Source organism: Scyliorhinus torazame, chromosome 18, assembly GCF_047496885.1.
Source record: "Scyliorhinus torazame isolate Kashiwa2021f chromosome 18, sScyTor2.1, whole genome shotgun sequence".
Lineage (NCBI taxonomy): Eukaryota > Metazoa > Chordata > Chondrichthyes > Carcharhiniformes > Scyliorhinidae > Scyliorhinus > Scyliorhinus torazame.
This window is the reverse complement of record NC_092724.1, coordinates 12,771,208-12,797,775: the sequence shown is the minus strand read 5'-3', so window position 1 is coordinate 12,797,775 and position 26,568 is coordinate 12,771,208. Positions and strand designations below refer to the sequence as shown.

At 48.5% G+C, this 26,568-nt stretch overlaps 1 protein-coding gene across 2 annotated transcripts; it reads right to left on the bottom strand.

Moving 5' to 3' along the window:
* Positions 1-25,136, bottom strand: LOC140394949 (WAP, Kazal, immunoglobulin, Kunitz and NTR domain-containing protein 2-like). Of its 2 annotated transcripts, XM_072482167.1 has the most exons (3): positions 24,975-25,136; positions 22,718-22,803; positions 1-2,604 (listed from the first exon to the last, which is right to left on the bottom strand). In XM_072482167.1, exons 2-3 carry the CDS (start codon positions 22,760-22,762, stop codon positions 1,114-1,116), a joined length of 1,536 nt encoding a protein of 511 aa, XP_072338268.1. In that variant the 5' UTR covers positions 22,763-22,803; positions 24,975-25,136; the 3' UTR covers positions 1-1,113. The 2 variants fall into 2 exon arrangements, with proteins under 2 accessions (XP_072338268.1, XP_072338267.1); XM_072482166.1 differs by lacking the exons at positions 22,718-22,803; positions 24,975-25,136 and adding an exon at positions 19,056-19,507.
* Between the last annotated feature and the right edge of the window lie 1,432 nt (positions 25,137-26,568).

The window sequence follows — 26,568 nt, the reverse complement described above, 5'->3', positions numbered from 1 at the left end:
TCGACTAAACAAATATTTACATCTAATTCAACATAAGGCAGAGACACAGAACTTAAGTTTTAAGTTCTTTTCTTTTCTTCAACACAAGCTCCATTACAGAATGTCAGGGGTTAATATTGATTTGCCTCCTCAGAGAGAGAAAAAGAAACACTTAATGTCTGTTGTAAATTGCTCAACAATTAATTCCAATTAAATTTGCAACTGTGTATAAAGACTGTGGTTGGCCCAAGAAAAGGCAACAATTTCTGAGACCTGGAAAACCCAAGAAGCGATAGAAACCTGCTGTCATGTTGCTGCCTGCAAGCTCAAAGATGTGACGTTTGGTCAACGTGGTGTGTTAAATTGGCTGGTTCCAGCCAAGGCGGCGACTGAGGCCCTCAGCTTTGGATGCACTACTCCTGGAAGTTGAAATCAAAGCCGCGGCATGTTCATCCGGATTGCCAAATGTTGGCCTCTGCTGACGTTAAGCCACATCGAACTCCAATGATGACGTCACCAGAAACGGTGGCCAAAAGCAACAGGTCAGATCGAGGTGCAACCGAGAGTTAGGAGTAGAAACAATTTTAGGAATGGCCCGGTTGCCTGTTCCTTGGCTGGGCTGTAGCGAACTGGGCCAGTAGATGGTGACAATCTGTCCAGATTTGAACCCGTCGAACAGGCGTACACAGCAAAATCAAATCAAATTTCCAAATTGACATAATTCCCATCAACGTCGCTCTTGGCATCGTGATTTTTTTCAACATGTCTCAACATGGCAGGCCTTAACCGTGCCATCTGGGCTCCTGGCAAGCAAAGCTGATGTACTGCCACAGAGAGAGCAAGTGCAACAGGGCGAGGGGTAGCCAGCACACAGCCTGGCATCAAAGGATAGATTTGTCTTTTCCAACATCCCATGTGTAAAGCCTTTGAGAACCAGCTGTTACCCTTAAGTCTGAGCCAGTAAATTCTGCAATCATCGCATGTGCGACTGAATCAGAAAAGGAAATAAAATAACCACGAACAGCATGAAGAATAAATAAAAATACTAAAACATTTACCCAAAGTCTTACATTTGAATCTAGATATGACAAGATACAGTAATCGGTAACTCGGACATTGCACAATATCTGTGGGTTAATCCTGAAAGCGATGTAACAGGTCGCAGGTCTTTTTCTCAATTATTTCGTACATTTTTTTAATGCGTTTGTCACTTACAGTCCGCACATAGCTCTCAGCATCCAGTATTGCCATGCCATCATGGACATCACCCATTATCAGGAGGGGTCCATCTGTCAGGTTGATGTTTGGACAGGGGCAGTTCCAGTCCATGTTTATCATTATCACCTCCAAGTGTTTGAAGTCAAAGAAGGTGAGTCCCATTTTCTCGTCCTTCAGCACCTCGTCCAGTGTAAACCTGGCAACTCCAGAGTCTTGCTCCTCAACAACCTCCGTCACCCTCCCCACGATGGCATAGTCACTTCTGCAGAAGCTGGGGACTATCTTGTGACGGGGCTTGCACACTTTGCACTGTTGGCTCTTGGGAAAGGGGCAGGTTTCCTCACAAACCTCCTTGCTCTCAAAATTGTTCTTGTTGCCCTCGCAGCCACCGAAAACAAAAGCATGACACTGCTTCATCAGCGAGTTGTAGGCCCAGCGAGCCTCCCACATCTTGCAGGGACCCTGCACAGCAGGAAAGGTGCAGATATTGACCGACTCATTGATACAAGCCAATCTGCACTCTTCATATGTTTCAAACTGGTTCCTGCTCCCGTCACACCCGCCAAACATGAAAGTTGAGCACCTGCCCTTCTTGTGGTCATAGAACCATCTAACGTGTTGGCGGCCACATTCTCTCTTGTCTGGATCTTTAAAGCACTCTCCAGATGGGAAAGGCTGGATTTTCCTGGGCGTGCTCTCTCCTGAATGCTCTCGTCTGATGACTGATAACGGGAAGTCTGCTCTCAGGAGGCCAGCAGCATTCCTTGCAGTGCACGTATAGATCCCGGCATCCTCCTGCTGGGTGTTGTAAATAACTAGCTGGCCGATATTGGTGACCACCACATTGGCGTACATTTGGTCAGGTCTCATGATGATATTTTCCCGGTAGTCGCTCTGCTTCTCCCAGGTGATGTCCGGCCTGGGACGCCCACTAACATCACAGTGAAAGCTCACGGTGCCTCCAATGTAGACAGACTGGTGGAATGGGTTGGTGTAAAGAGCTGGAGGGATGGAATCTTCCAAGGAGGTTGTTGATGTTGGGTTCACTGTGGTTTCTAAAGGCTGGGGGCTGGTGTTGGGCCAGGTGATGTGGTACCTGCAGGTCACCACGGTCAGGCTGATGCCCCGGATGCACGCCTCCGCATCCAGGTAACATTTATTGTAGTAGGTCAAACCATCCGAGGCACAGGTGAAATTGGGTTCCTTCTCACACCTGTCCTTGCACTTACAGATGGGCTGCCCATCCCAGATATCACACTCCGAACCTTGCTGAGTGCACACGATCCTCTCACACGTCGCCTCTTTGGGAATGTCCAAGGCCGCTAAGCTGCCGTCTGCAAACCTTGCTGCCACACAGCTCTTCAGGCCACACACGTTTGTGCAGCACTTCTCAAAATTCTGACAATTCTGAAATCAGCAATGGACACAACAGTTACTTCAACAGCAACGGACTGAATACTCCCCCTGGATGGAAGCTTATTGTTGATTTTTCATGATGCACTGAAACCATCCAGCAGAACAAAACAACGGCACCACACGCTGCTACAATTGTTTAATCAATTCTGCTAACGCCATTTAATAGTCTTTTTTAGTGTCACAAGTAGGCTTACATTAACACTGCAATGAAGTCACTGTGAAAATCCCCTAGTCGCCACACTCCGGCGCCTGTTCGGGTACACGGAGGGAGAATTCGGAATGTCCAATTCATCTCATAAGCACATTTTTCTGGACTTTTGGGAGGAAACCGGAGCACCCGGAGGAAACCCACGCAGACACGGGGAGAACGTGCAGGCTCAGCACAGACAGTGATCCAAGCCGGGAATCGAACTTGGGACCCTGGCGCTGTGAAGCAACAGTGCTAACCACTGTGCTACCATGCCATATAAAGTGGAATTTCCAGTGAATCTGTCCCCAGTGCTATGGGGTATAATATTCAGAGTAAAGGAATGAGTTAACTTGAGTGCACGCGTCTTACATGTGCGTTACATATGTTATTTTATGGACCAAAACTGAATTTTATGCATGGAGGCACGGGATAAGCTGCGATACCAAATAAGTACCCTTTGCATCTCCCTTTACCAAGAAGATGCTGCAAAAATCATTGAGACACTGGATGGGCTCAAATTTGATAAAGGGGACGTATTTGAAAGGTTGGCTGTACTTAAAAGTTTGTAAGTCAAATGCATCCTCGAAGATAGTGAGGTAAGCAAGTGTGAAAATTGCAGAGGGTCTGACCATAATCTTCCAATTCCCTTAGATACACGTGTGCTGCCGGGGAATGGGAGAATTGCAAATATTGCACCCTGGTGCTGAAAAAGGCAGAGAGATAAGCTCAGCAATTGCAATCCGTGAATCCGGTACTGTGAAAACATTTTGGAGACAATAATCCAGGATATAATTAACAGTCCCTTGAACAATTGTGGATTAACTAACGAATGTCAGCATGGATTTACTGAGGGAAAATCACGCTTATCTTATCTTATGATGGGGTAGCAAAGTGGGTTGATGTTACTGCAGTTGATGTGATGTACCTGGACTTCCAAAATGCGTTTATTAAAATGCCACAAAACAGACGTGTGACGAATGCAGGAAATGTTATATATATTGTATTACGTGTTGTATTTTAAATGAGTTAAGGTATCTAGATTAATTGTCCTCTAAAGCTATGATTAAGGGGTTAACAGCTAGACAGGCTGTGTTGTCACTCATGGGAGGGTCTGGGTCTGGTTCTGAGTTTCGTTTTCAGCCCAGCCCTGCGTCTGATCTTTTTTTAGTTTAATTTTTCGAGGTTCTGCTCTGGTTTCTGAGGAAAGGAGCTGTGTTTCTCAGACTGACTTCTGAAAGCTTCTCTCCCAAGGACTCTGTGCATAAATCTGTAAGCCACTGAGTGTTAACTTTATTAACAAGTTGCATTTGACCTGTGAGTATTGAGTTTGCTTCACTGAAAATAAGAGGTAGATGTTTCTTTTTTTTTTTAAACTGATTTTTAAAAACTAATTTAACTGATAAATGAAAAGCTTTTTTTTCTTGGATGTGAATGGGGTTAATCCTGCGTTATTAATAACATTTATTTTAACATAAATGATCCCTAGTTGTCAATGGAATCACTCCTGGAGCCAAGTATCTTTTCCTCACAGTTCACAAAATTGTAAGAGATCTTGTCCGGTTTCCTAACATAAATCGGGGTCTGGTCCCAGGTACCTTAACACCTGTCAGCAAAGTTGAAGCCCCTGGAATAAAAGGGACAGTGGTCAATATTAGGACCACTGCTTTTCCTGGTCTACAGCAATGACCTCGACTTGCATGCACAGGCCACAATTCCAAAATCTGTGCACCGCAGAAATCTTGGAAGTATTGTGAACCATCAAGTGGACAATGCCAAACTTCAAGATGGCACAGACAAGCAAGTGGAATGGGCAGACCCGAGGCAGGTGAAGTTCAATGCAGGGAAGTGCGAAGTGATACATTTTGGGAGGAAGAACATGGAGAAGTGATAGAAAATATCAGGTACAATTCTAAATTTGTGGGCAGCACGGTAGCATTGTGGATAGCACAATTGCTTCACAGCTCCAGGGTCCCAGGTTCGATTGCTGACTTGGGTCACTGTCTGTGCGGAGTCTGCACATCCTCCCAGTGTGTGCGTGGGTTTCCTCCGGGTGCTCCGGTTTCCTCCCACAGTCCAAAATGTGTGGGTTAGGTGGATTGGCCATGCTAAATTGCCCATAGTGTCCAAAATTGCCCTTAGTGTTGGGTGGGGTTACTGGGTTATGGGGATAGGGTGGAGGTGTGGACCTTGGGTAGGATGCTCTTTCCAAGAGCCAGTGCAGACTCGATGGGCCGAATGGCCTCCTTCTGCACTGTAAATTCTATGATAAAGGGGCTGTTTAGCACAGGACTAAATCGCTGGCTTTGAAAGCAGACCAAGGCAGGCCAGTAGCACTGTTCAATTCCCGTATCAGCCTCCCCGAACAGGCGCCGGAATGTGGCGACTAGGGGCTTTTCACAGTAACTTCATTTGAAGCTTACTTGTGACAATAAGCGATTTTCATTTCAAAGGGACAGGGGAACCTGGGGTATACATGCAATAATCACTTATGGTGGTAGGGCAGTTTGAGGAAGCAGCTAACAAAACATGTGTGATCCTCGGCTGCATTGGAGTATCGAAGCCAGGATGTTACAATGAATGCTTATGAAACACTGGGCGGAATTTTACCACCGGCAGGATTTTTCCGTCCCGCCGCTATCGGCAAGTCGAATTTTCTGGCCGCACCCCAGTGGCTTCGGGGGCTGTAAAACCCCACGCACTGGTTCGGCCTTACATGGAGTATTGTGTCCAATTCTCAGCACCCCACTTGAGGAAGGACGTAAAGGCATCAGAAAGGTTACATTAAAAAGATTTACAAGAATGGGCTCAGGGATGAGGGACTTCATTTGCACGAACAGATTGGAGAAGCTTGGGCTGTTCTCCCCAGGAAAGGGAAGATTTAGGAGATTTATCCGGACAGAGTCGATAGGGAGAAACTGCACCCATTGACGGAAGGGTCAATGTTTTATTAACTGCTTTTTAAACCTACTGACTTTTTCTGTTGTTTTATTGTTATTTTTTTAAATATAAATTTAGAGTACCCAATTATTTTTTTACCCAATTATTTTTTTTCCCAATTATTTTTTTTCCCAATTAAGGGGCAATTTAGCGTGGCCAATCCACCTAACCTGCACATCTTTGGGTTGTGGGGGTGAAACCCACGCAAACACGGGGAGAATGTGCAAACTCCACACGGACAGTGACCCAGGGCCGGGATTCGAACCTGGGTCCTCAGCGCCGTGAGGCAGCAATGCTAACCGTGCTGCCCTGGTTTTATTGTTATTTTTGAGTGATTTTGAAATATATATGTTCATATGCGTAACCTCCTGAGAACTACTACACTGTGCATTTTCTATTTGTTGACTGCATTTTTATACCACCAATATAAAACACATTAAAAATTGACGAGAGCTCAGCCTAATATGAATAATAACGGCTAGGTGGCTTGAAACTTTGAATTTTCACACTTGGAAACGGATTATAATGTTTGTGTTCAGAACATTCCTCAATCCTGATTGCCTAAGCACCGGAATCTATCCAGTGTGCCTTCCATCATCCTGATAATCACATCATGCAATGATAATGAAGCTGTTACCAAATCATAGCAATTAGTGTCTGCAACAATTGTAGCAATTACTGTCTACAACAAAGTTCAGGCATAAGATAGCAAAACTCTGACTGCTCACCAGCTTTGGGAACCATACTTCGAAAGTCATTTAGGCTGGTTTAGCACAGTGGGCTAAACAGATGGCTAGTAATGCAGTACAGGACCAGCAGCGCCGGTTCAATTCCCATACCGGCCTGTAGTACACTAATTGGCAGGAAACTAGTGAAAGTAGACATTGGGCAAATGGGGGCAAGAATGGATGTAGTTATGGGGTATTAAATATTGCAGGCAAGGGCAGCACGGTGGCACAGAGGGTTAGCCCCGCTGCCTCAAGGCGCCGAGGTCCCAGGTTCGATCCTGGCTCTGGGTCACTGTCCATGTGGAGTTTGCGCATTCTCCCCGTGTTTGCGTGGGTTTTGTCCCCACAACCCAAAAGATGTGCAGGCTAGGTGGATTGGCCATGCTAAATTACCCCTTAATTGGAAAAGGAATGAATTGGGTACTCTAAAAAAAATTTTAAATATTGCAGGCAGCGATTCATAACGAGTGTGTCAAACCAAGTGCAGCAAAACAGCATGGGCTGAGAAATACCCCCTCATACTTGGCCAAACCTTGGTGTGTAAATGCAATTTACCCAAGCCATTCCTAACTTGAAGGCTTCAGGCAGACTTGAGGTCGCAGATATGGGGCGGGGCAGGGCAGCAAGTGAGGTGCTACAAATCACTTTTGACCCAGCTGGGTTAAAGAGCAGAAGAATTTTGACTTCCAAAATTCTCTAGATTTAGGAACGGCCATAGAGATTGGAAAATAGCCACTGTAACACCTCTATTCAAGAAAGGCAGGAGACAGAAAGCAGGAACAATGGACCAGTTTGCATAACATCGGTCATAACAGAAATTTAGGGCAGCACGGTAGCACAAGTGGATAGCACTATGGCTTCACAGCTCCAAGGTCCCAGGCTCGATTCCCCGCTGGGTGACTGGCTGTGCGGAGTCTACACATTCTCCCCGTGTCTGCGTGGGTTTCCTCCGGGTGCTCCGGTTTCCTCCCACAGCCCAAAGACGTGCAGGTTAGGTGGATTGGCCATGATAAATTGCACTTAGTGTCCAAAAAGGTTAGGAGGGGTTATTGGATTACGGGGTTAGGGTGGAAGTGAGGGCTTAAGTGGGTCGGTGCAGACTCGATGGTCCAAATGACCTCCTTCTGCACTGTATGTTCTATGTTAAATGCTAGAATTTATTATTAAGGAAGTTGTAGCAGGGCATTCTGAAAATCATAATACAATCAGACAGAATCAACACGGTTTTGTGAAAGGGAAACAGTGTTTGATTAACTTACCAGAGAGTCATTTGAGGAAGTAACAAGCAATGTGGATAAAAGGGAACCCGTAGATATGGTGTACTTAAGGCATTAGATATGGTGCCATAGCAAAGGTTACTACCAGCATGGTAGTGCAGTGGTTAGCACTGCTGCCTCACGGCATTGAGGACCCGGGTTCGATTCCAGCCCTGGGTCACTATCTGCGTGGAGTTTGCACATTCTCCCCATGTCTGCATGGATCACACACCCCCAACCCAAAGAAGTGCAAAGTACGTGAATTAACCGCGCTAAGTTGCCCATTAATTGGAGAGAAAAAAATTGAGTACTCTAAAAAAATTTTAACATTTTTTTAATAAGAGTACCCAATTCATTTTTTCCAATTAAGGGGCAATTGAGTGTGGCCAATCCACCTACCCTGCACATCTTTGGGTTGTGGGGGCGAAACCCACGCAAACACAGGGAGAATGTACAAACTCCACACGGACAGTGACCCAGAGCTGGGATCAAACGTGGGACCACAGTGCCGTGAGGCAGCAGTGCTAACCACTGCACCACTGTGCTGCACCTAAATGTTTTTGTTTTTATAAAAAAGCAAAGGTTACTACAGAAAATAAAAGTTTATAGTGTAGGGGGTAATGGATAGCGAATTGATTAGCTAACAGGAAGTAGAGAGTAGGGTTAAATGGGTAATTTTGGGGTTGGCAGCATGTGACTAGTGGAATGCCACAGGGGTCAGTGCTGGGGCCTCAACTGTTTACAGTCTTTATCAATGACTTGGATGAAGGGCAGCTATATTTGCATATGACAAAAAAAAAATAGGAAGGCAAGAGGACATAATTGAGGGCAGCACGGTGGCGCTGAGGTCTATAAGACATAGGAGCAGAATTAGGCCACTCGGCCCATCGAGTCTGCTCCACCATTCAATCATGGCTGATATTTTTTCATTCCCATTCTCCTGCCTTCTCCCCATAACCCCTGATCCCCTTATTAATCAAGAACCTATCTATCTCTGTCTTAAAGACACTCAGTGATTTGGCCTCCACAACCTTCTGCGGCAAAGAGTTCCACAGATTCACCACCCTCTGGCTGAAGAAATTCCTCCTCATCTCTGTTTCAAAGGCTCGTCCCTTTAGACTGAGATGGTGTCCTCTGGTTCTAGTTTTTCCCACAAGCGGAAACATCCTCTCCACATCCACTCTATCCAGGCCTCGCCGTATCTTGTACGTTTCAATAAGATCCCCTCTCATCCTTCTAAACTCCAACGAGTACAGACCCAGAGTCCTCAACTGTTCCTCATACAACAAGTTCTTCATTCCAGGGATCATTCTTGTGAACCTCCTCTGGACCCTTCCAAGGCCAGCACACCCTTCCTTAGATATGGGGCCAAAAACTGCTCACAATACTCCAAATGGGGTCTGACCAGAGCCTTATACAGCCTCAGAAGTACATCCCTGGTCTTGTATTCTAGCCCTCTTGACATGAATGCTAACATTTCATTTGCCTTCTTAACTGCCGACTGAACCAGCACATTAACCTTAAGAGAATCGTGAACAAGGACTCCCAAGTCCCTTTGTGCTCAGGTTCGATCCCGGCTCTGGGTTACTGTCCCTGTGGAGTTTGCACATTCTCCCCCATAATCCAAAGATGTGCGGGGTAGGTGGATTGGCCATGCTAAATTGCCCCTTAATTGGAAAAAAATGAATTGGGAATTCTAAATTGAAAAAAAAAGAGGGCATAATCGTCAAAAGGGATGCACAGGTGAAGTGAGTGGGAAAAGCTGCGAGATCGCATATAATGTGGGAAAATAGCATTAGTAGCCGTTCAGAGAAAGTGCGCTTGACTGATTCCTGGGATGGGAGGGGGAGGTTATATCATGAGGAAAGGTTGAGCAGGTTGGGCTTATGCCCATTGGAGTTGTCATGGTGATGTGACAGGTGCAAATGGAATATTAATCTTTAATTTAATTGGCTGGTCAGATATATATTGAACTTCTTTGAAAGAACATTTGCCAAGCAAAGACACTGAAGCCATCTGACCTATAAGTTGGGCATGTCTGAAAACTTTGGAGTGTGGATTTGCCAGTGGACATCGCTAGAGACAGTTCCCCCGATGGGCCTCACATCTGCTATTGTCTAAACTCTCTACAAAATTGATGGACAACAGGCCACTAGAGATTCCGACTGCAGAACCTACCCAGAACAATGAAGGGCTAACAAAACACACTAAGGACCCATATCTGTTTTGATGGCACTGGTAGCTGTGATAATGAGAGAGCAAAGCTCTTCTGTTGTCATCAATCACCCTCCCTGAGTACCAGTTGACATAAGACCCAAAATAACCCTTGTGGAAAGTTATGCTTAAACTTGTTTGTTGGCTTTTGAAGCAGTAACAGAAGATAAAAGTCTGCAAATGGACCAGTAACATCATCTCTCTCCCTGCTGTTCTCAGGTTCGGAGTACTGGGGCAGTACGGTGGCGCAGTGGTTAGCACTGCTGCCTCACGGCACCGAGGTCCCAGGTTCACTCCCGGCTCTGGGTCACTGTCCGTGTGGAGTTTGCACTTTCTCCCCGTGTTTGCATGGGTTTCGCCCCCACAACCCAAAGATGTGCAGGGTAGGTGGTTTGGCCACGCTAAATTGCCCCTTAATTGGAAAAAATGAACTGGGTACTCTTTTAAATTTAAAAAAAAGAGTTTGGAGTCCTAGCTCTGTTATATTTGGGAATGTATTATAGAAATAGAGAATTTCAATTGAAAAGAACTCTGCCTGCTTACGTCATACCGGGGACAACAGACAGAGAAGCTCTGAAGGAGACTTCAAAATTCCAAAGCATTTCCGGGGGAAAAAAATGGAAAAAACTGCCTCAAACACAAACAACAGATCTTCGATCACAGGATCTACAGTGCAGAAGGAGGCCATTCAGCCCATTGAGTCTGCACTGGCCCTTGGAAAGAATATCCTACTTAAGCCCTACGCCTCCACCCTATCCCCTTTATCCCCGTAACCCCACCTAACCTTTTTGGACACTAAGGGCAATTTATCATGGCCAATCCACCTAACCTGCACATCTTTGGACTGTGGGAGGAAACCGGAGCACCCGGAGGAAACCCACGCACACACGTTGAGAACGTGCAGACTCCACACAGACAGTGACCTAAGCCAGGAATCGAACCTGGGACCCTGGAGCTGTGAAGCAACTGTGCTAATCACTATGCTACACTGCTGCCCATAAGGAGTCAAGCTGTGAACTCTCTACTTTTTTTGCATGTTATCATTGAATGTTAATTTGCCAAAAGGTTAGCCTCTTCTACTGTATAACTTATAATTTTGCATGTGTGTGAGTCTATGTGTTGTGATAATCGGGCTGTGTGTTTACCTTTTAAAACATTATTTTATTTCTCTCCTGGGTGGGTTTTTAAATCACTATAAGAAATTAACCTCTTTGTGCTTAAACTCAAGATAACCTGTTGGATTGGGTTATTTGCAATCAGCGCATAAATGGTTAAATTCAGACATTGAATTAATACCTTAATCTTTAGAGACTTCAGAAAACCCTGTTACAATCAATTGAGGAGTCGGAAAGAAAGAGTGAGTCCTGGCACATGTCCTCAAGCAGTCATAACAGAGTTTAGAAAGGAAGGAGATTCAGCCAGATTTGTTGCCAGGGCTTGAGTTGGAACGTGTGGGCACTAAGAGATTTACCATTCTCTCATGTTTGCAACAGCTGGTGTCAAGAGAGCTGCCCCCAAAGCCACAAGGCCCTTTCCCCCACTACCTTTCTCGATTCATCCACACTGCTAAACTTCCAAACTGGTTATCCAACATCCAGCATTGGATGAGAAGCAATGTCTTCAGGGGTGGCACAGTGGTTAGCAATGCTGCCTCACATCGCCAGGGACCCGGCCTTGATTCCAACCTTGGACGATTGTGTGGAGTTTACACGTTCTCCCCGTGTCTGCGTGGGTTTCCTCCGGGTTCTCCCGTTTCCTCCCATAGTCCAAAGATGTGTAGGTTAGGTGGCATTGAGGGGATAGGGTGGAAGAGTGGACCAAGATAGAGTAATCTTTGCGGAGCGTTGGAGAAGGCTTGATGGGCCGAATGGCCACTTTCTGCACTTTAGGGACTCTATGAAACCTATAAATATTCGTAAAACTGCAGCCATTGTTTTCGGTCCCTACTCCAAACATCCATCCGTTTCTTAGCTACTGGCTTCATCCCTTGCCCTGATAACAGACTGGATTTAAACCAGTCTGTCAGAAACCTCAGTGTCATAGATAACCTTGAGATGAGCTTCCGACCTCATGTTCGAAACCATCACTACAACGGTCTTTCCCACCTCTCCAACACTGCCCCACGTTGTTCCCTGCCTCAATTCACCTGCCACTGAAACCCTCACGTCTTTGTAAACTATCGACTTGACAATTCCAGCACGTTCTTGGTCCCTCCCCTACATTCTACACTCAGTAAACACGACGTGATCCAAAACTACTGCTGCCCATGTCTTACTACGCAGCGAGGCCATTCCTCCATCACCCTCTGCTGGTCCACATTGGCTCCCGGCCAAGGCAACCTCTTGACTTAAAAAACACTCATCCTTGTTTTCAAATCCCTCCATGGCCTCACTCACCCTATCTCTGTAATCTCCTTCTGCCCCCAAACCCCCCCCCCCGAGATGTTTGCATACCTCGAATGCTGGCCTTTTGTGTATTTGAATTGTCTTTGGTGACCGTGCCTTCAGTTGCCCAGGGCCTGAAACTCTGGAACATCCTCCCTACACCTCCTTCTCACTCCTACCTCACTTTCCTCATTAAGACACTCCTCAGAACCTTTTGTAGAGTGCCCAATTCATTTTTTCCAATTTAAGGAGCAATTTAGTGTGGCCAATCCACCTGCACATCTTTGGGTTGTGGGGGTGAAACCCACGCAGACACGGGGAGAATGTGCAAACTCCACACGGACAGTGACCCACAGCCAGGATCGAACCTGAGACCTCGGCGCCGTGAGGCAGCAGTGCTAGGCACTGCACCACCGTGCTGCCCCTGAACCTTTGCACAAGCTTTTGGCCACCTGACCTACTGTCTCATGTGGCTGGGTGTCACGCCCAGCTCCAATGAAGGGCCCTGGGACGTTTTGTGGCATTAAAGGCATTATATAAATCAATGTTGTTGTTGTGGAGCAACATCCAGAACCTGACACAAAGCGACACGCAGTGGTTAGCATGGCTGCTTCACAGCTCCAGGGACCCAGGTTCGATTTCCGGCTTGGGTCACTGTCTGTGTGGAGTCTGCGGCGTGGCTTTCTCCGGATGCTCCGGTTTCCTCCCATAAAATTCGAGGACCTGGAGAATAGGTCGAGGAGGAAGAATCTTCGGATTCTGGGTCTCCCTGAAGGAGTGGCGGGGCCCGGTGCCGGCATATATGAGCACGATGCTCAATTCGCTGATGGGCGTGGGAGCTTTCCCGAGGCCCCTGGCGCTGGATGGGGCTCATCGGGTCCTGGCAAGGAGACCCAAAGCCAACGAGCTGCCAGGGGCTGTAGTGGTGCGGTTCCACCGCTTTATGGACAGAGAGTGTGTCCTGAGATGGGCCAGAAAAGAGCGGAGCAGCAGGGGGAGAACACGGAGATCTGAATTTACCAGGACTGGAGTGCGGAGGTGGCTAAGAAGAGGGCTGGTTTCAACCGGGCTAAGGTGGTGCTCCATCGGCAGGGGGCTAAGTTCGGGATGCTGCAGCCAGCGCGATTGTGGGTCACGTTCCAAGATCGGCACCACTATTTGGAAACGCCTGAGGGGGCATGGAACTTTATACAGACTGAAAAGTTGGACACAAATTGAGGGTTTGTCGTGGGGGGGATGTTTACTGTGTTTACTGCGTTTGGGGAATGTTCTTTTTGTTTGAGTGCTGGGTGGGGATGGGTGAATGGATTTGATGTGGGGGCTGTGGGAGAGTGTGGGCGTCGGTGTTGGAGGGGCAGGGCCCCACGGAGGAAGAGGATGGGTGGAGGCCCGGGGATGGGCAAAAAGGAACTGCGCCAGAGGAGGGGGGGGGGGCGGGGGGGAGCGCTCAGGAAAGCGCCGCGTTAGGGAAGGATGGGGGTGGGGCCAGGGGGGAAGGGCGGTGCTGGAGGGGAGCGCACACTGACTGCCAAGGGGTGGAGGGATTCTCACACTAGGGGGTCGATGGAAGGGCGGGAGAGGCTGGGGTCAGCAGGAGTCAGCTGACTTATGGGAGTGTCATGGGGGGAGCAAAATGGCTAGATGAGGATCTAGCGGGGGGGGGGGGGGGGGAAAGAGGGTGGAGGGGAGGGAACTGGGTTGCTGCTGCATTGGCCAAAGGGGAGCTGGAAGTAGGAGAGGTAGTCGGGGGCGGGGGTGCGTCGCCTGGGGGACTGGAGGGTGCGGGAGGCGCGGGCACGTGGCTGGCCTAGAATAGGAGATGGCTAGTCGGCAGGGGGGGGGGCGAGTAGCCCCCCGATCCGACTGATAACTTGGAATGTGAGGGGCCTGAACGGGCCGGTCAAGAGGGCCCGGGTGTTCGCGCACTTAAAGGGACTGAAGGCAGACGTGGTTATGCTCCAGGAGACACATCTGAAGGTGGCAGATCAGTTTAGGCTGAGAAAGGGATGGGTAGGGCAGGTCTTTCATTCAGGGCTGGATGCGAAGAACAGAGGGGTTGCAATACTGGTGGGGAAGCGGGTGTCGTTTGAGGCACTGAATATTGTAGTGGATAATGGAGGTCGATATGTGATGGTGAGTGGTAGGTTGCAGGGGGTGCGGGTGGTACTGGTGAACCTATATGCCCTGAATTGGGATGATGCCGGATTTATGAAACGCATGCTGGGTCAGATTCCAGATCTGGAGGTAGGAAGCTTGATAATGGGGGGGGGGGGACTTCAACACGGTGCTGGACCCAGCACTGGACCGTTCTAGGTCTAGGACGGGTAAGACGCCGGCTGCAGCCAAGGTGTTCAGGACCAGATGGGGGGAGGGGACCCATGGAGGTTTGCCAGGCCGCTGGCCAGGGAATTTTCCTTCTTTTCCCACGTCCATAGAGCCCACTCCCGGATAGATTTTTTCATTTTGAGTAGGGCGCTAATCCCAAAAGTGGAGGGAACGGAATATTCGGCCGTAGCCATCTCGGACCACGCCCCGCATTGGGTGGAGCTGGAGTTGAGGGAGGAGAGGGACCAGCGCCCGCCGTGGTGCCTGGATGTGGGACTGTTGGTGGATGAGGAGGTGTGCGGGCGGATGCGGGGGTATATTGAAAGATATTTGGAGGCCAAGGACAACAGGAAGGTGCAGGTGGGGGTAGTCTGGGAGGCGCTGAAGGCGGTGGTCAGGGGAGAGGTAATCTCCATTCGGGCCCACAGGGAGAAGAGAGAGGGGAGGGAGAGGTTGGTGGGGGAGATTCTAAGGGTGGACAGGAGGTATGCAGAGGCCCCCGAGGAGGGGCTACTTAGGGAACGACGGAACCTCCAGACGGAATTCGACCTGTTGACCACGGGGAAAGCAGAGGCACAGTGGAGGAAAGCTCAGGGGGCGATGTATGAGTATGGGGAGAAGACAAGTCGGATGCTGGCACATCAGCTTCGTAAGAGGGAGGCAGCAAGGGAGATTGGTGGAGTTAAGGATAGAGGGGGAATACGGTGCGGAGTGCAGTGAGAATAAACAAGGTATTTAGGGACTTCTATGGGGATCTGTACAGGTCTGAGCCCCCAGCGGGGGAGGAGGGGATGCGACGATTCCGAGATCAGCTGAGGTTCCCGAGGGTGGAGGAGGAGGAGGTGGCTGGTTTGGGGGCGCCGATTGGGCTGGAGGAGCTGGTTAAAGGATTAGGGAACATGCAGGCGGGGAAGGCCCCGGGGCCAGATGGGTTCCCGGTTGAATTCTACAGGAAATACGTGGACCTGCTGGGCCCGTTGCTAGTGAGGACTTTTAATAAGGCGAGGGAGGGGGGGGACCTTGCCCCCGACAATGTCCAGGGCGCTGATTTCTTTGATCTTGAAGCGGGATAAGGATCCATTGCAATGTGGGTCGTATAGACCGATCTCGCTCCTCAATGTTGACGCTAAGTTGCTGGTGAAGGTGCTGGCTACGAGAATTGAGGACTGTGTCCCGGGGGTGATTCATGAGGACCAGATGGGATTTGTGAAGGCTAGGCAGCTAAACACAAATGTGCGGAGGCTCCTCAATGTGATTATGATGCCCTCGGTGGAGGAGGAAGCGGAGGTAGTGGCAGCTTTGGACGCGGAGAAGGCCTTTGATCGGGTGGAGTGGGAGTATCTTTGGGAAGTGTTGTGGAGGTTTGGGTTCGGGGAGGGGTTCATCAGTTGGGTCAGGCTGCTATATAGAGCCCCGGTGGCGAGTGTGGCTACGAACCGGCAGAGGTCGGAGTATTTTCGGCTGTACCAGGGGACGAGACAGGGGTGCCCCTTGTCCCCCTTGTTTGCATTGGCAATTGAGCCGCTGGCCATGGCACTGAGGGAGTCCAGGAAATGGAGGGGATTGGCTCGGGGGGGGGGGGGGGGGGGGGGGGGGGGGGGGGGGGAAGAGAGAGGAACACCGGGTGTTGTTGTATGCCGATGACCTGTTGTTGTATGTTGCGGATCCAGTGGAGGGGATGGCGGAGGTTATGCGGATCCTTAGGGAGTTTGGGGTCCTTTTGGGGTATAAACTCAGCATAGGGAAGAGTGAGCTCTTTGTGGTGCACTCAGGGGACCAGGGAAGGAGGATAGACGAGTTACCGCTGAAGAGGGCGGAAAGGAGCTTTCGGTACCTGGGGATCCAAGTAGCTAGGAGTTGGGGAGCCCTGCACAAGCTCAATTTGACGCGGTTGGTGGAGCAGATGGAGGAGGATTTTAAAAGATGGGATATGCTGCCACTCTCACTGGCGAGGTTTCTCTTTGTGTTCCAGTGCCTTCCCATTCTGATCCCCAAGGCCTTTTTCAAATGAGTAAGCAGGCACATCATGGGATTTGTGTGGGCGAATAAGACCCCGAGGGTGAAAAGGGTGTTTCTGGAGCGTAGCAGGGACAGGGGGGAGCTGCCGAATCTGTGTGGCTATTATTGTGCAGCCAATGTGGCGATGATCCGTAAGTGGGTAATGGAGGGAGAGGGGGCAGCGTGGAAGAGGTTAGAGATGGCGTCCTGTGCGGGCACGAGCCTGAGGGCGCTGGTGACGGCACCGCTGCCGCTCTCACCGACAAGGTACACCACGAGTCCAGTGGTGGCAGCGACGCTGAAGATCTGGGGGCAGTGGAGGCGACACAGGGGCGAGGTGGGGGCCTCGGTTTGGTCCCCGATTCGGGAGAACCACTGGTTCGTCCCAGGAAGAATGGATGGGGGGTTTCGGAGCCGGCATCGGGCGGGGATTAGAAGAATGGGGGACCTGTTCATCGATGGGACGTTTGCGAGCTTGGGGGCGTTGGAGGAGAAGTTTGGGCTACCCCCGGGAAACGCTTTCAGGTACATGCAAGTGAGGGCATTGTGAGGCGGCAGGTGAGGGAATTCATGCTGCTTCTGGCACGTGGGATTCAGGACAGGGTGATTTCGGGTGTATGGGTTGGAGAAGGCAAGGTTTCGGTGATTTATCAGGAGCTGCAGGAAGAGGAGGAGGCATCGGTGGAGGAGTTAAAGGGCAAGTGGGAGGAGGAGCTTGGGAAGGAGATAGATGAGGGTCTGTGGGCTGATGTCCTGAGTAGGGTTAATTCTTCCTCCTCTTACGCCAGGCTCAGCCTAATACAGTTCAAGGTTACTCAGAGCGCATATGACAGGGGCGAGGTGGAGTAGGTTCTTTGGAGTGGAGGACAGATGTGGGAAATGCTCGGGGAGCCCGGCAAATCACGTCCATATGTTCTGGTCGTGCCCGGCACTGGATGGGTTTTGGAGGGGTTTTGCGAGGACTATGTCCAAGGTGGTGAATGCCCGGGTCAAACCGAGGTGGGGATTAGCATTATTTGGGGTATCGGACGAGCCGGGAGTGCAGGAGGCGAAAGAGGCCGGTATTCTGGCCATTCCTAGACTATCTCACGGAGCGTTAAGAGGTCAGCAGCAGCAGCAGTCCAGGAGCGGGTGTGGGTGGGGGGTTGTTTCTCTTGGGGGGGGTGTTTGGGTCAAGGTGTTTTTTTTTCCCCTTTTTGAGCTGTTTACTGTTATAAGGGGGGTTACCGTACATGGGGAAATCCAATGTATAATTTCTACTTGTGTTCTTGTTGCTTTCTCTTTGTTGGGGGGAGGGGGGTTTGTTGAAAAACTTGAATAAATATATATATATTTTAAAAATGTCAGCTTACTTGTGACACTAATAAAGATTATTATTATTAAAAAGCAACTTCGGGCAAGGAGGAGGGGTGGGGCAAATCCCTCCACCGGGGCAGCACGATAGCACAGTGGTTAGCACAGTTGCTTCACAGTTCCAGGGTCCCAGGTTCGATTCCCAGCTTGGGTCACTGTCTGTGTGGAGTCTGCACGTTCTCCCCATGTCTGCGTGGGTTTCCTCCGGGTGCTCCGGTTTCCTCCCACAGTCCAAAGATGTGCAGCTTAGGTGGATTGACCATGATAAATTGCCCTTAGTTTCCATAAAGGTGGTGTGGGGATTCGGGGATAATAGGGTGTAGGTGTGGGCTTGGGTAGGGTGTTCTTTCCAAGGGCCGGTGCAGACTCGATGGGCCGAATGGCTTCCTTCTGCACTGTAAATTCGATAAAATTCTATGTTAGCAGGGGGGGTGGAATTTCATTGTCTACGGCAACCGGGTGACTGGAAGACAAAAGGGACATCAGTGCGGAGTTTAAACTCTGCAGATGTCTATAACCGACTGGGATTTCCTCTTCCCAGTTTAGTTTATTTGCAGGCAGCAACTAACATTCCCCCCCCCCCCAAACAAAAGGAAAATGAGAAGTTAGGCGGTGGGAGAAAAGTTATGCTCGGATTCACCAAAAAGGGTGGAAATCCACGTGTGGTCTCCTTAACTTTCTTTTTTTTTAATTAAAAAAAGTGACTTTGGAGACCCTAAAAAAGCGTCCCAGCAAAATGGGATTTCAGTTATATTAGTTTCCCGTTGGGAGATAAGAGGGGGGAGACTTAACAAAGGAGAACCCCATGTGCTCAGTGACTGGGGATTGAAACTGCACCCTTGTCACTTTCACAGGGCAATATGGAGATAGTCAAAAGTGGTTTCCCCAATAGAATTTGTAGTGATTCTCAGCTAGACAATGAACAAGAAATTTACATTCACCCCCCCCTACCCCAGTCCTCCACTTCCGATCATTAATCGCCACTTTGACGAGAGCAGATACAGCGTCAGGGCAAATCGCCTGCGCTTATTGTTATTCTGATAATTCATTCTCTAACCTCGTCCACGCTGCACTCTCTCTCGCAGGTGCTCTGTGCATCCACCCACAGGTTGGGGTTGAGCTGGTTGGGACAGGCGCCGGGGTAAGGGAGCTTTCCCCGCTGGAGGCTGGCGCCGGCGGTCACCGTCAGCAGCCCCAGCAAGATGACCAGTGTCCTGGGCTGAACTCGCAGCGTCCTCTCAATCACCAGCCCACTGCCGCCGCACTCTGAGCAATGCACACCTCCGCCGTGCAGAAACATGTCTGTTTTTTGGCCTCGCCAATTTGCTTTTAAATCCAGTTTAAGAAAAAAAATTATCCTCCCCTTCCCAGAAAACTTAATAACATCATATTAAAAAATATATATATATGATCTTGGAAGAGAATTGAAAGTCAACGATGAGGCAGGTTTTTTTTTAAGGGTCATTCATTCATTGGTGGGGCTGCACAGACGGTCTGTAATCTGAGCAGGCTCCATTCATTTGTATACAAGTGGGAGGCTGTTTCAACTTCAAAAAACTTTTTTCCCCCACCCCATCCAGACAACAGTCCCATCTGCCAATGCAACTGGGCAAACATGACTGGGGAGCCCCAGCCTTGTAGCCAGACAGACCAGCAGAAGAGGGGGGCGGGGGTGGGGAGGGGAGGTCTGTATGTGCACATAACAGCCAGTCTGGAACTTAAATGCAAAGGTGTGGCTGTTTTAATTCTGTAGCAAAGCTTTAAAAGAATGCGCTCCTTGACAAGAGGTGTTCCAACGGAGGCCTTTTCAGGGGATTAGGCTGGGGAAAGGGTTTTCCTCGCAGACACAACACTGTCTGAAGTTGAGAGTGTGGGAGAAGAAAAGATTTTTCTGTCTCTCTCCGTGAGCGAGAGTGGCACAAACGTGCAAGTGATTAAGCAGACCCCCAGCCCCCCCCCCCCCCCATAAACAGTCACTCCTGCTGATAAGCCTAGGACTGGACGAATTCCTGCAAATGTTTTGAGGGTTTTGGGACTGTTAGTTCCAGGGTCGCCGCAGGGAGACTTGGGGAAGGGTTAATAAGGCCTCCTGCCCAAATATTTACAATGATCTTGCCTGTGATCAAATTCCTAAGGGGCTGGTCACCCTTAATGAATGTTGCAGTTTTAGGCACCCTCCAATTCAGCAGTTATGGCTGGATTGTTCAGATGAAATGTCTCCTCTTAGTGGGTGGGTTGTGCATTTAGGACAGGTTGGATACCGACCATGCTGCATTTGTCAATCATATGATTCCCCCCCCCCCCCCCCCCTCCATTTGCATTTTCGTTGGAGAGAAGAAGGTTAAGAAGTGACTTAATAGAGGCATACAAGATGATCAGAGGATTAGATAGGGTGGACAGTGAGAGCCTTTTTCCTCAGATGGTGATGTCTAGCACGAGGGGACATAGCTTGGATAGACATCTGGATGATAATGGAATAGTGTAGATGGGCTTTAGATTGGTTTCACAGGTCGGTGCAACATCGAGGGCCGAAAGGCCTGTACTGTGCTGTAATGTTCTAGTGCTGCCCTTCCTTTTTTCCTTGTGTGCAATCCTTTCTCCTGGACCCGCCTTTTCGCTTTCTTGCTGTCTTTTAACACATTCGTTAGCCCATCCTAGAATTTTCTCACAACTCCATTACACCTCAGGATCGGAAAGCTCTCCATATTAAGCCTTCAGGCAGCCGAAGGCACATTGCTCTCTTTGTTGCATTAACATTGCTGAGAAATGTGTTGAATTTCCCCCCTGGAGTTACCAAGTTGCAGTGACCCACGAGGAAAGTTGCACTGACCCACGAGGAAAATTGCAGTCTACTGCTCCTGTTTGACATTTAGCCGCAACTTGGGTTCTAACCTCCATCGTTAAAATGGCCTATTTCCACCTCCTCCATTATCTTCAACCCCTCCCATGTCCTACATTACAACAGTGACTACACTTCAAAAGTGCATGCAAACACATTCATTAGGGGCAGGAATAGGCCACTCGGCCCCTCGAGCCTGCCCCTCCATTCAATAAGGTCTGGGTGATCTGCTCGTAACTGCAACCCCACATTCCTGCATACCCCCAATAACCTTTCACCTTCCTTGTTCACTGACCTAGCTCTGCCTTAAAAATATTCAAAGACTCTGCTTTATCAGCTGTAAAGTGCTTTCGGATGGCTGGTGGTCAGGAACGGTGCGATATAACTTCAACTTTTCTCTATAACATTGTCGGAAGTTGCTCCCACCACAGCTCATCTGTTATTGAAACCCTGAACCAAAAATGAAAGAAGGAATTGCAGTCTTAAAACAGTTTTCACAGCCAGCAGTCGTCTCAAAGTGCTTGACAGCTAGTGCAGCACGGAACGCTGGTGTGCATTAGCATAGAGTAGCCCACTGATGAAGACCTGTTGCAACTTTATCTTGGATCTCAGGCTAGCAAGGCTGAACAGCCTTCCATCAGTTCTGGTATGTAATTAAACGCCCTCTGTAGATGACCTGAAGACAACACAAAATGGAGGAATATGCCAAAAGAGTGTCGGTGTCAGGAAGTAACCTTGCTTGACCCCATTCTCAAATGTTTCCAATGTTGCCCGCCAACCTGACCTTACCCATCATGTTGTCATGGAAAGAGGAGATTACACAGAGCAGTTTTGGTAGGCAGCCAATTTTCTCCAGCAGCTTAAATAGACCACCTCTGCTCACATGGTCGAATGTCTTGGTGAGATTGATGAAGGTAATTATATAAGGGTCTCCTTTCTTCACTGCATTTCTCTGTAACTGCAGGACTGAGAAGATCATGTCTATCTTCCAGTTCTGAGACTACACTGGGATTCAGGATGGATATGTTCAGCCAGGATCTGCAATCTGACAAAGGTCAACACAGACAGAGAGTTTACCCATGATGCTGAGCAGGGTGAAGGCCCAATAGTTGTTGCAATCGCGGTTGTCACCCTTGTTCTTGTACAAGGTCACAGTCTTTACACCACAATTCTCCTGGGGCACTGCCAACTCCCTCCAGCAGAGACAGAGAGGTTTGTGCAGGTGTTGCTGGAGTGTCAGTTTCAATGCTCAATGAGTTCAGGTGGTATAGCATCAGCACCTAGAGCTTTGTCCTTGGAAAGTGAATCAATACCTTTACTGAGCTCCTCCACTGTGGGTGCGATACCCAGCTCTTCCGTGACAGGCAGGTTTTCAACGATTCTAGAGATTCCTTGGTGATAGTGTTTGCCCTAGAGTGTAACTCAAGGTAGTGTCTCACCCATCTCTCCAACTGTTTATTGCAGACAGTGATGACCTCCTCGGCCTTGAATTTCAATAGAGCCATTTTCTTTGCTGATAGACCTGTTGCCTTTATTTTAAAATAAATTTAGAGTACTCAATTCATTTTTTTCCAATTAAGGGGCATTTTAGCATGGCCAATTGACCTAGCCTGCACATCTTTGGGTTGTGGGGGCGAAACCCACGCAAACACGGGGAGAATGCGGAAACTCCACACGGACAGTGACCCTGAGCCGGGATCGAACCTGGGACCTCGGCGCCGTGAGGCAGCAGTGCTAACCACTGTGCCCCCGTGCTGCCCTAAACAACTAACATTTTTGCAACTCAATTGACCACACACTCTGGCATTCCCACACAGCTCCCAGAAGTGAAAGGAACCATTCTTCGGGACACCATCTACAATATTGCACTCTCAACTTACGGGAAGCAAGAGTGAGAAAATGCTGACTGGTTCGAGGGTTGACATCACTGGAATGGAACCTGTCACTGAAGCCAAGAGGTCCTTTCCTGCGAATTACAAGAGAGACCCATATGAGAAAACTTCACACTAAGACTCATTTGAAATCATGTTTAACTGCTAGGTGGTGCACCGATGACTACTGGGTTACAACTCTGTCAAAATACAGGGCAGCACGGTAGCACGTGGTGAGCACTGTTGCTTCACAGTTCCAGGGTGCCAGGTTCGATTCCCGGCTTGGGCCACTGTCTGTGCGGAGTCTGCGCGTTCGCCCCGTGTCTGCGTTGGTTTCCTCCCACAGTCCAAAGGTGTGCAGGTTAGGTGGATTGGCCATGACAGATTTCCCTTAAAATTAAATTTTCTAAAAATTAAAAAAAAACAAGTGATAAGCCTAACCCAACTGGTGCAGAGAACAGGGCAGTATGAGCTGTCTCCAATGATGGGAGGGACCATCATAGTATGGACCAAGCTCTTCATAGAACTAGTGTTTCAGCTTTGTAATGGAGCACAGCGTTGGCGCATATATATTCATGAGGTTAACTGACCCTGTTAGAGTTGAGAGGTAGAAGGATGTTCTGAACCATTTGTGGGGCTTGGGTGGGGTTCTACCATTGAGAGTAGTGAGTTCCTTACACCGTTTCCTCTGAACTTTTCCCCTGCAAGGTGAAAATGCAATCTTTTACAGTTCCTGGTCTCTTATCTGTCAATGATGGGCCCATCAAATTCCACAATGATCACTCAGCCACATGATTGGCCAGCTGGAGGTTATATGTCAGTCCCGTGTATATGGTCACACATGGTCCTTACGTTCCAGATTGTCAATTGAAAAATTGGCACCTTCTTTTTGTTTGTTTAACTGATGCGATGGAATCGATGCTCTTGTTGAGCAGACGCTCCAAGCACCCATTGAAGCAGGTAAGATAAACGTAAAGTTGCCATAGTCCCAGATGACCACAGGCTGCTTTCCCCCTCAAAGGGGGGGGGGGGGGTGACTGGGGGTGGTTTAACCTGAGGATCACCATACCTCAGGCATAGGGCAAGGTTGAGAGTCTTCACGAGTAACTTCAGCAAGTATGGGAATTGAACCTATGCTGCTGGCCTTGCTCTGCAGCACGAACCAGCTGTCTAGCCAAGTGAGCTAAAGTGGCTGCCAGCACATTGAAGCAGATAGCTGTGGGGAGCTTCCTGATTTGAGATAGTGGTGGTTTACCAGTGCTGCATGATGGTCCCTCTCATCATTGCAGACAACCCATACTGCCCTGTTCTCTGCACCAGTTGGGTTAGGCTTATCACTTGTAACCTATCTGTCATGTTATGTGAGTGCTGTGCTTCAAACCTGGAGTGTCCTCTCAAGGACCCAACCCTGGACAAAATTTGTGCTGATCCTAGGTTGCGCAAAAATCAGGGACCCCCTCGACCTTCGTGACTGAGTCCAAACAAATGTTAAACACTACGTTTGACACTAATTTAATTTCAGGAGTTACTGGAAATATGATATATTCAGATGAATTTGGGCTCCACTCCATATTTTATGCCAGCTCTTACTCCCTTAGTATTCAACTCACCTGAGGTATCCCCAAGGCAGTGGAGCTATTCACCCTCAGCTGAGAGTTTGCTTATTGAGCACCAGAGCTTGTCCACATCCCAATGGGACTGCACACTGCATGTCTGGGGGTCCAAACCTCCTCCGAGTTGCCCTGAAGCTTTAGCCTGGGGCAGCGAGGGCCGCAGTTTCCATGTGTCACCACAGGGAGGCACAGCTGAGGACTTGCCAATGGAGAGGCTGCGTGCTGACATGGCAGAGACTTCCAAATTCGGCTCCCTTATTCGCACTCCTGCCGATCAATATTGTAAGCTAGAAATGAGAAGCAAACTAGCACAACAAAACAGAAAGCATGCTAACTCTCTTCACCCACACAGTAGGCACATCACATCGACTAGATGGCGCACATGGTACTGTTCAGAGAACAGTTGTGGGGGGGGGGAGAGGGAAGTCGTTTTAGTGTCCTGTCAACCGTCCTCTCAAATCCCCATCACCATCAAAACTGATGATTAATCAATCATCTCCGAGCTGTTTGGGGAACATTGCTGAGCAAAAGCTAGCTGCCTTGCTAAACAACACTGATTGCAATGCAAGAAAATAAGCAATTCGTGGCATGTCTGACGATTTGGAATATTTCCAAGGGATTTGATAAGGCAGGGTGCAAATTCCAGTTCTTACCTTCTTGAATGAATGCTTTGTAACATGGATGTATCAAGGCGTAGTTTGCAGTATTGATCAGCTGTAGCAATCAGGCCAAAGTATTTCACATCTGGTTGACTTGAAGTTGTGCTGTGAACAGGGGCTGCTGATTGTGACAGATTGTGATGCCTGGGTTAAACTCCTGGACCACATTAATTTCTTATCTCTAGTGGGCCAGGTTTCTGCAGCAGGAGGGCTCTCCAAAGCTATCAGGTGTGAAAGATTTTAAATAGATTATTCTGCTTGATAGATGCTGAAGTGTGGACTGTTACCCTTCCCTCGGACGTATTTAAAAAGAAATCAAAGTTCAGGTGGATTCTGCTCTTTAACCCCTTCATGCCTGTTTCTTGATCACGACTGATTCTGGCCGGTAGCTTTCGGTTTCTTCTTGATCGACTAAAATGATCCTTTACACAAAAAATTAAATTGGGAAATATTCACGCCTTATTATTTAAGTTGCTTACTTTCAGTGTCTTTCCTAAATAAGTCCGTGAGGAAAGCTTGCTTTGTCCCATGCCAAACAAAAACAGTCTGTCCTTTTCAGGGTCATAAGTAATAAGGAAAGCGCAGTGGATTAGCATTGCTGCCTCACGGCACCGAGGTCCCAGGTTCGATCCCGGCTCTGGGTCACTGTCCATGTGGAGTTTGCACATTCTCCATATGTCTGCGTGGGTCTCGCCCCGCACAACCCAAAGATGTGCAGGGTAGGTGGATTGGCCATGCTTAATTGCCCCTTAATTGGAAAAAATTAATTGGGTACTCTAAATTTTAAAAAAATAATAAGTTACTATCGTTACTTTTCAGATTTTGATGGCTCAGTTGCGAATTATCAACCTTTTCCAGTTTCTATTTCCGAATTTCAGGTTGTGACCTCCTTGATTTTTCAAAAATCTTTTTAAAATATAAAATATATTTCTTGGGTTCCAGAATCTCTATGAAAGGACCTTCCAGGGTTATCGAAACTGTCTGGCACCCTGTCCCCACACAGTATAGTTGTGTACACCATCTGAGAACGTCGAATGTCAGAATGTGCTCAAAAAAGCACTTTCCTATCGAAAACGTCTTTATCGGCACAGGTCTGTGAACAGTGACCATTTATAAATTTAGTATCTGACCGGTGTTATAATATGTCTTTAAATAGGGCGGCATGTGGCACAGTGGTTAGCACTGCTGCCTACAGTGGCGAGGACCCGGGTTCGAATCCCAGCCCTGGGTCACTGTCCGTGTGGAGTTTGCACATTCTCCCTTGTCTGCGTGGGTTTCACCCCCACAATCCAAAGATGTGCAGGGTAGGTGGAATGGCCACACTAAATTGCCCCGTAACTGGAAAAGAAAATTGGGTACGCTAAATTTTTATTTTTTTTAAATGTCTTTATGGGATAGCAGTATGACATCAACAGAAGGGAAATGTGTTGTGTGATCCAGTCTCTGTTTCACTTTGGCCTGAAGCAGAACACCAAACGCACGGCCCTGCTGCTAATGCTTTCAAGCTTTCTGTCCATGAATATATGTTCACATGTGCCTGTTTTTACTAAATGAGCCCACAGCAGGTTGCACAATCCCTTGTGAGTGA

Coding starts and splice junctions, on each gene's coding strand:
- LOC140394949 (XM_072482166.1), bottom strand. CDS start 19,298: ATGTTTCTGCACGGCGGAGGTGTGCATTGCTCAGAGTGCGGCGGCAGT. Junction 2,605..19,055: donor GAGAGTGCAGCGTGGACGAG/GTTAGAGAATGA, acceptor TGCTGATTTCAG/AATTGTCAGAATTTTGAGAA.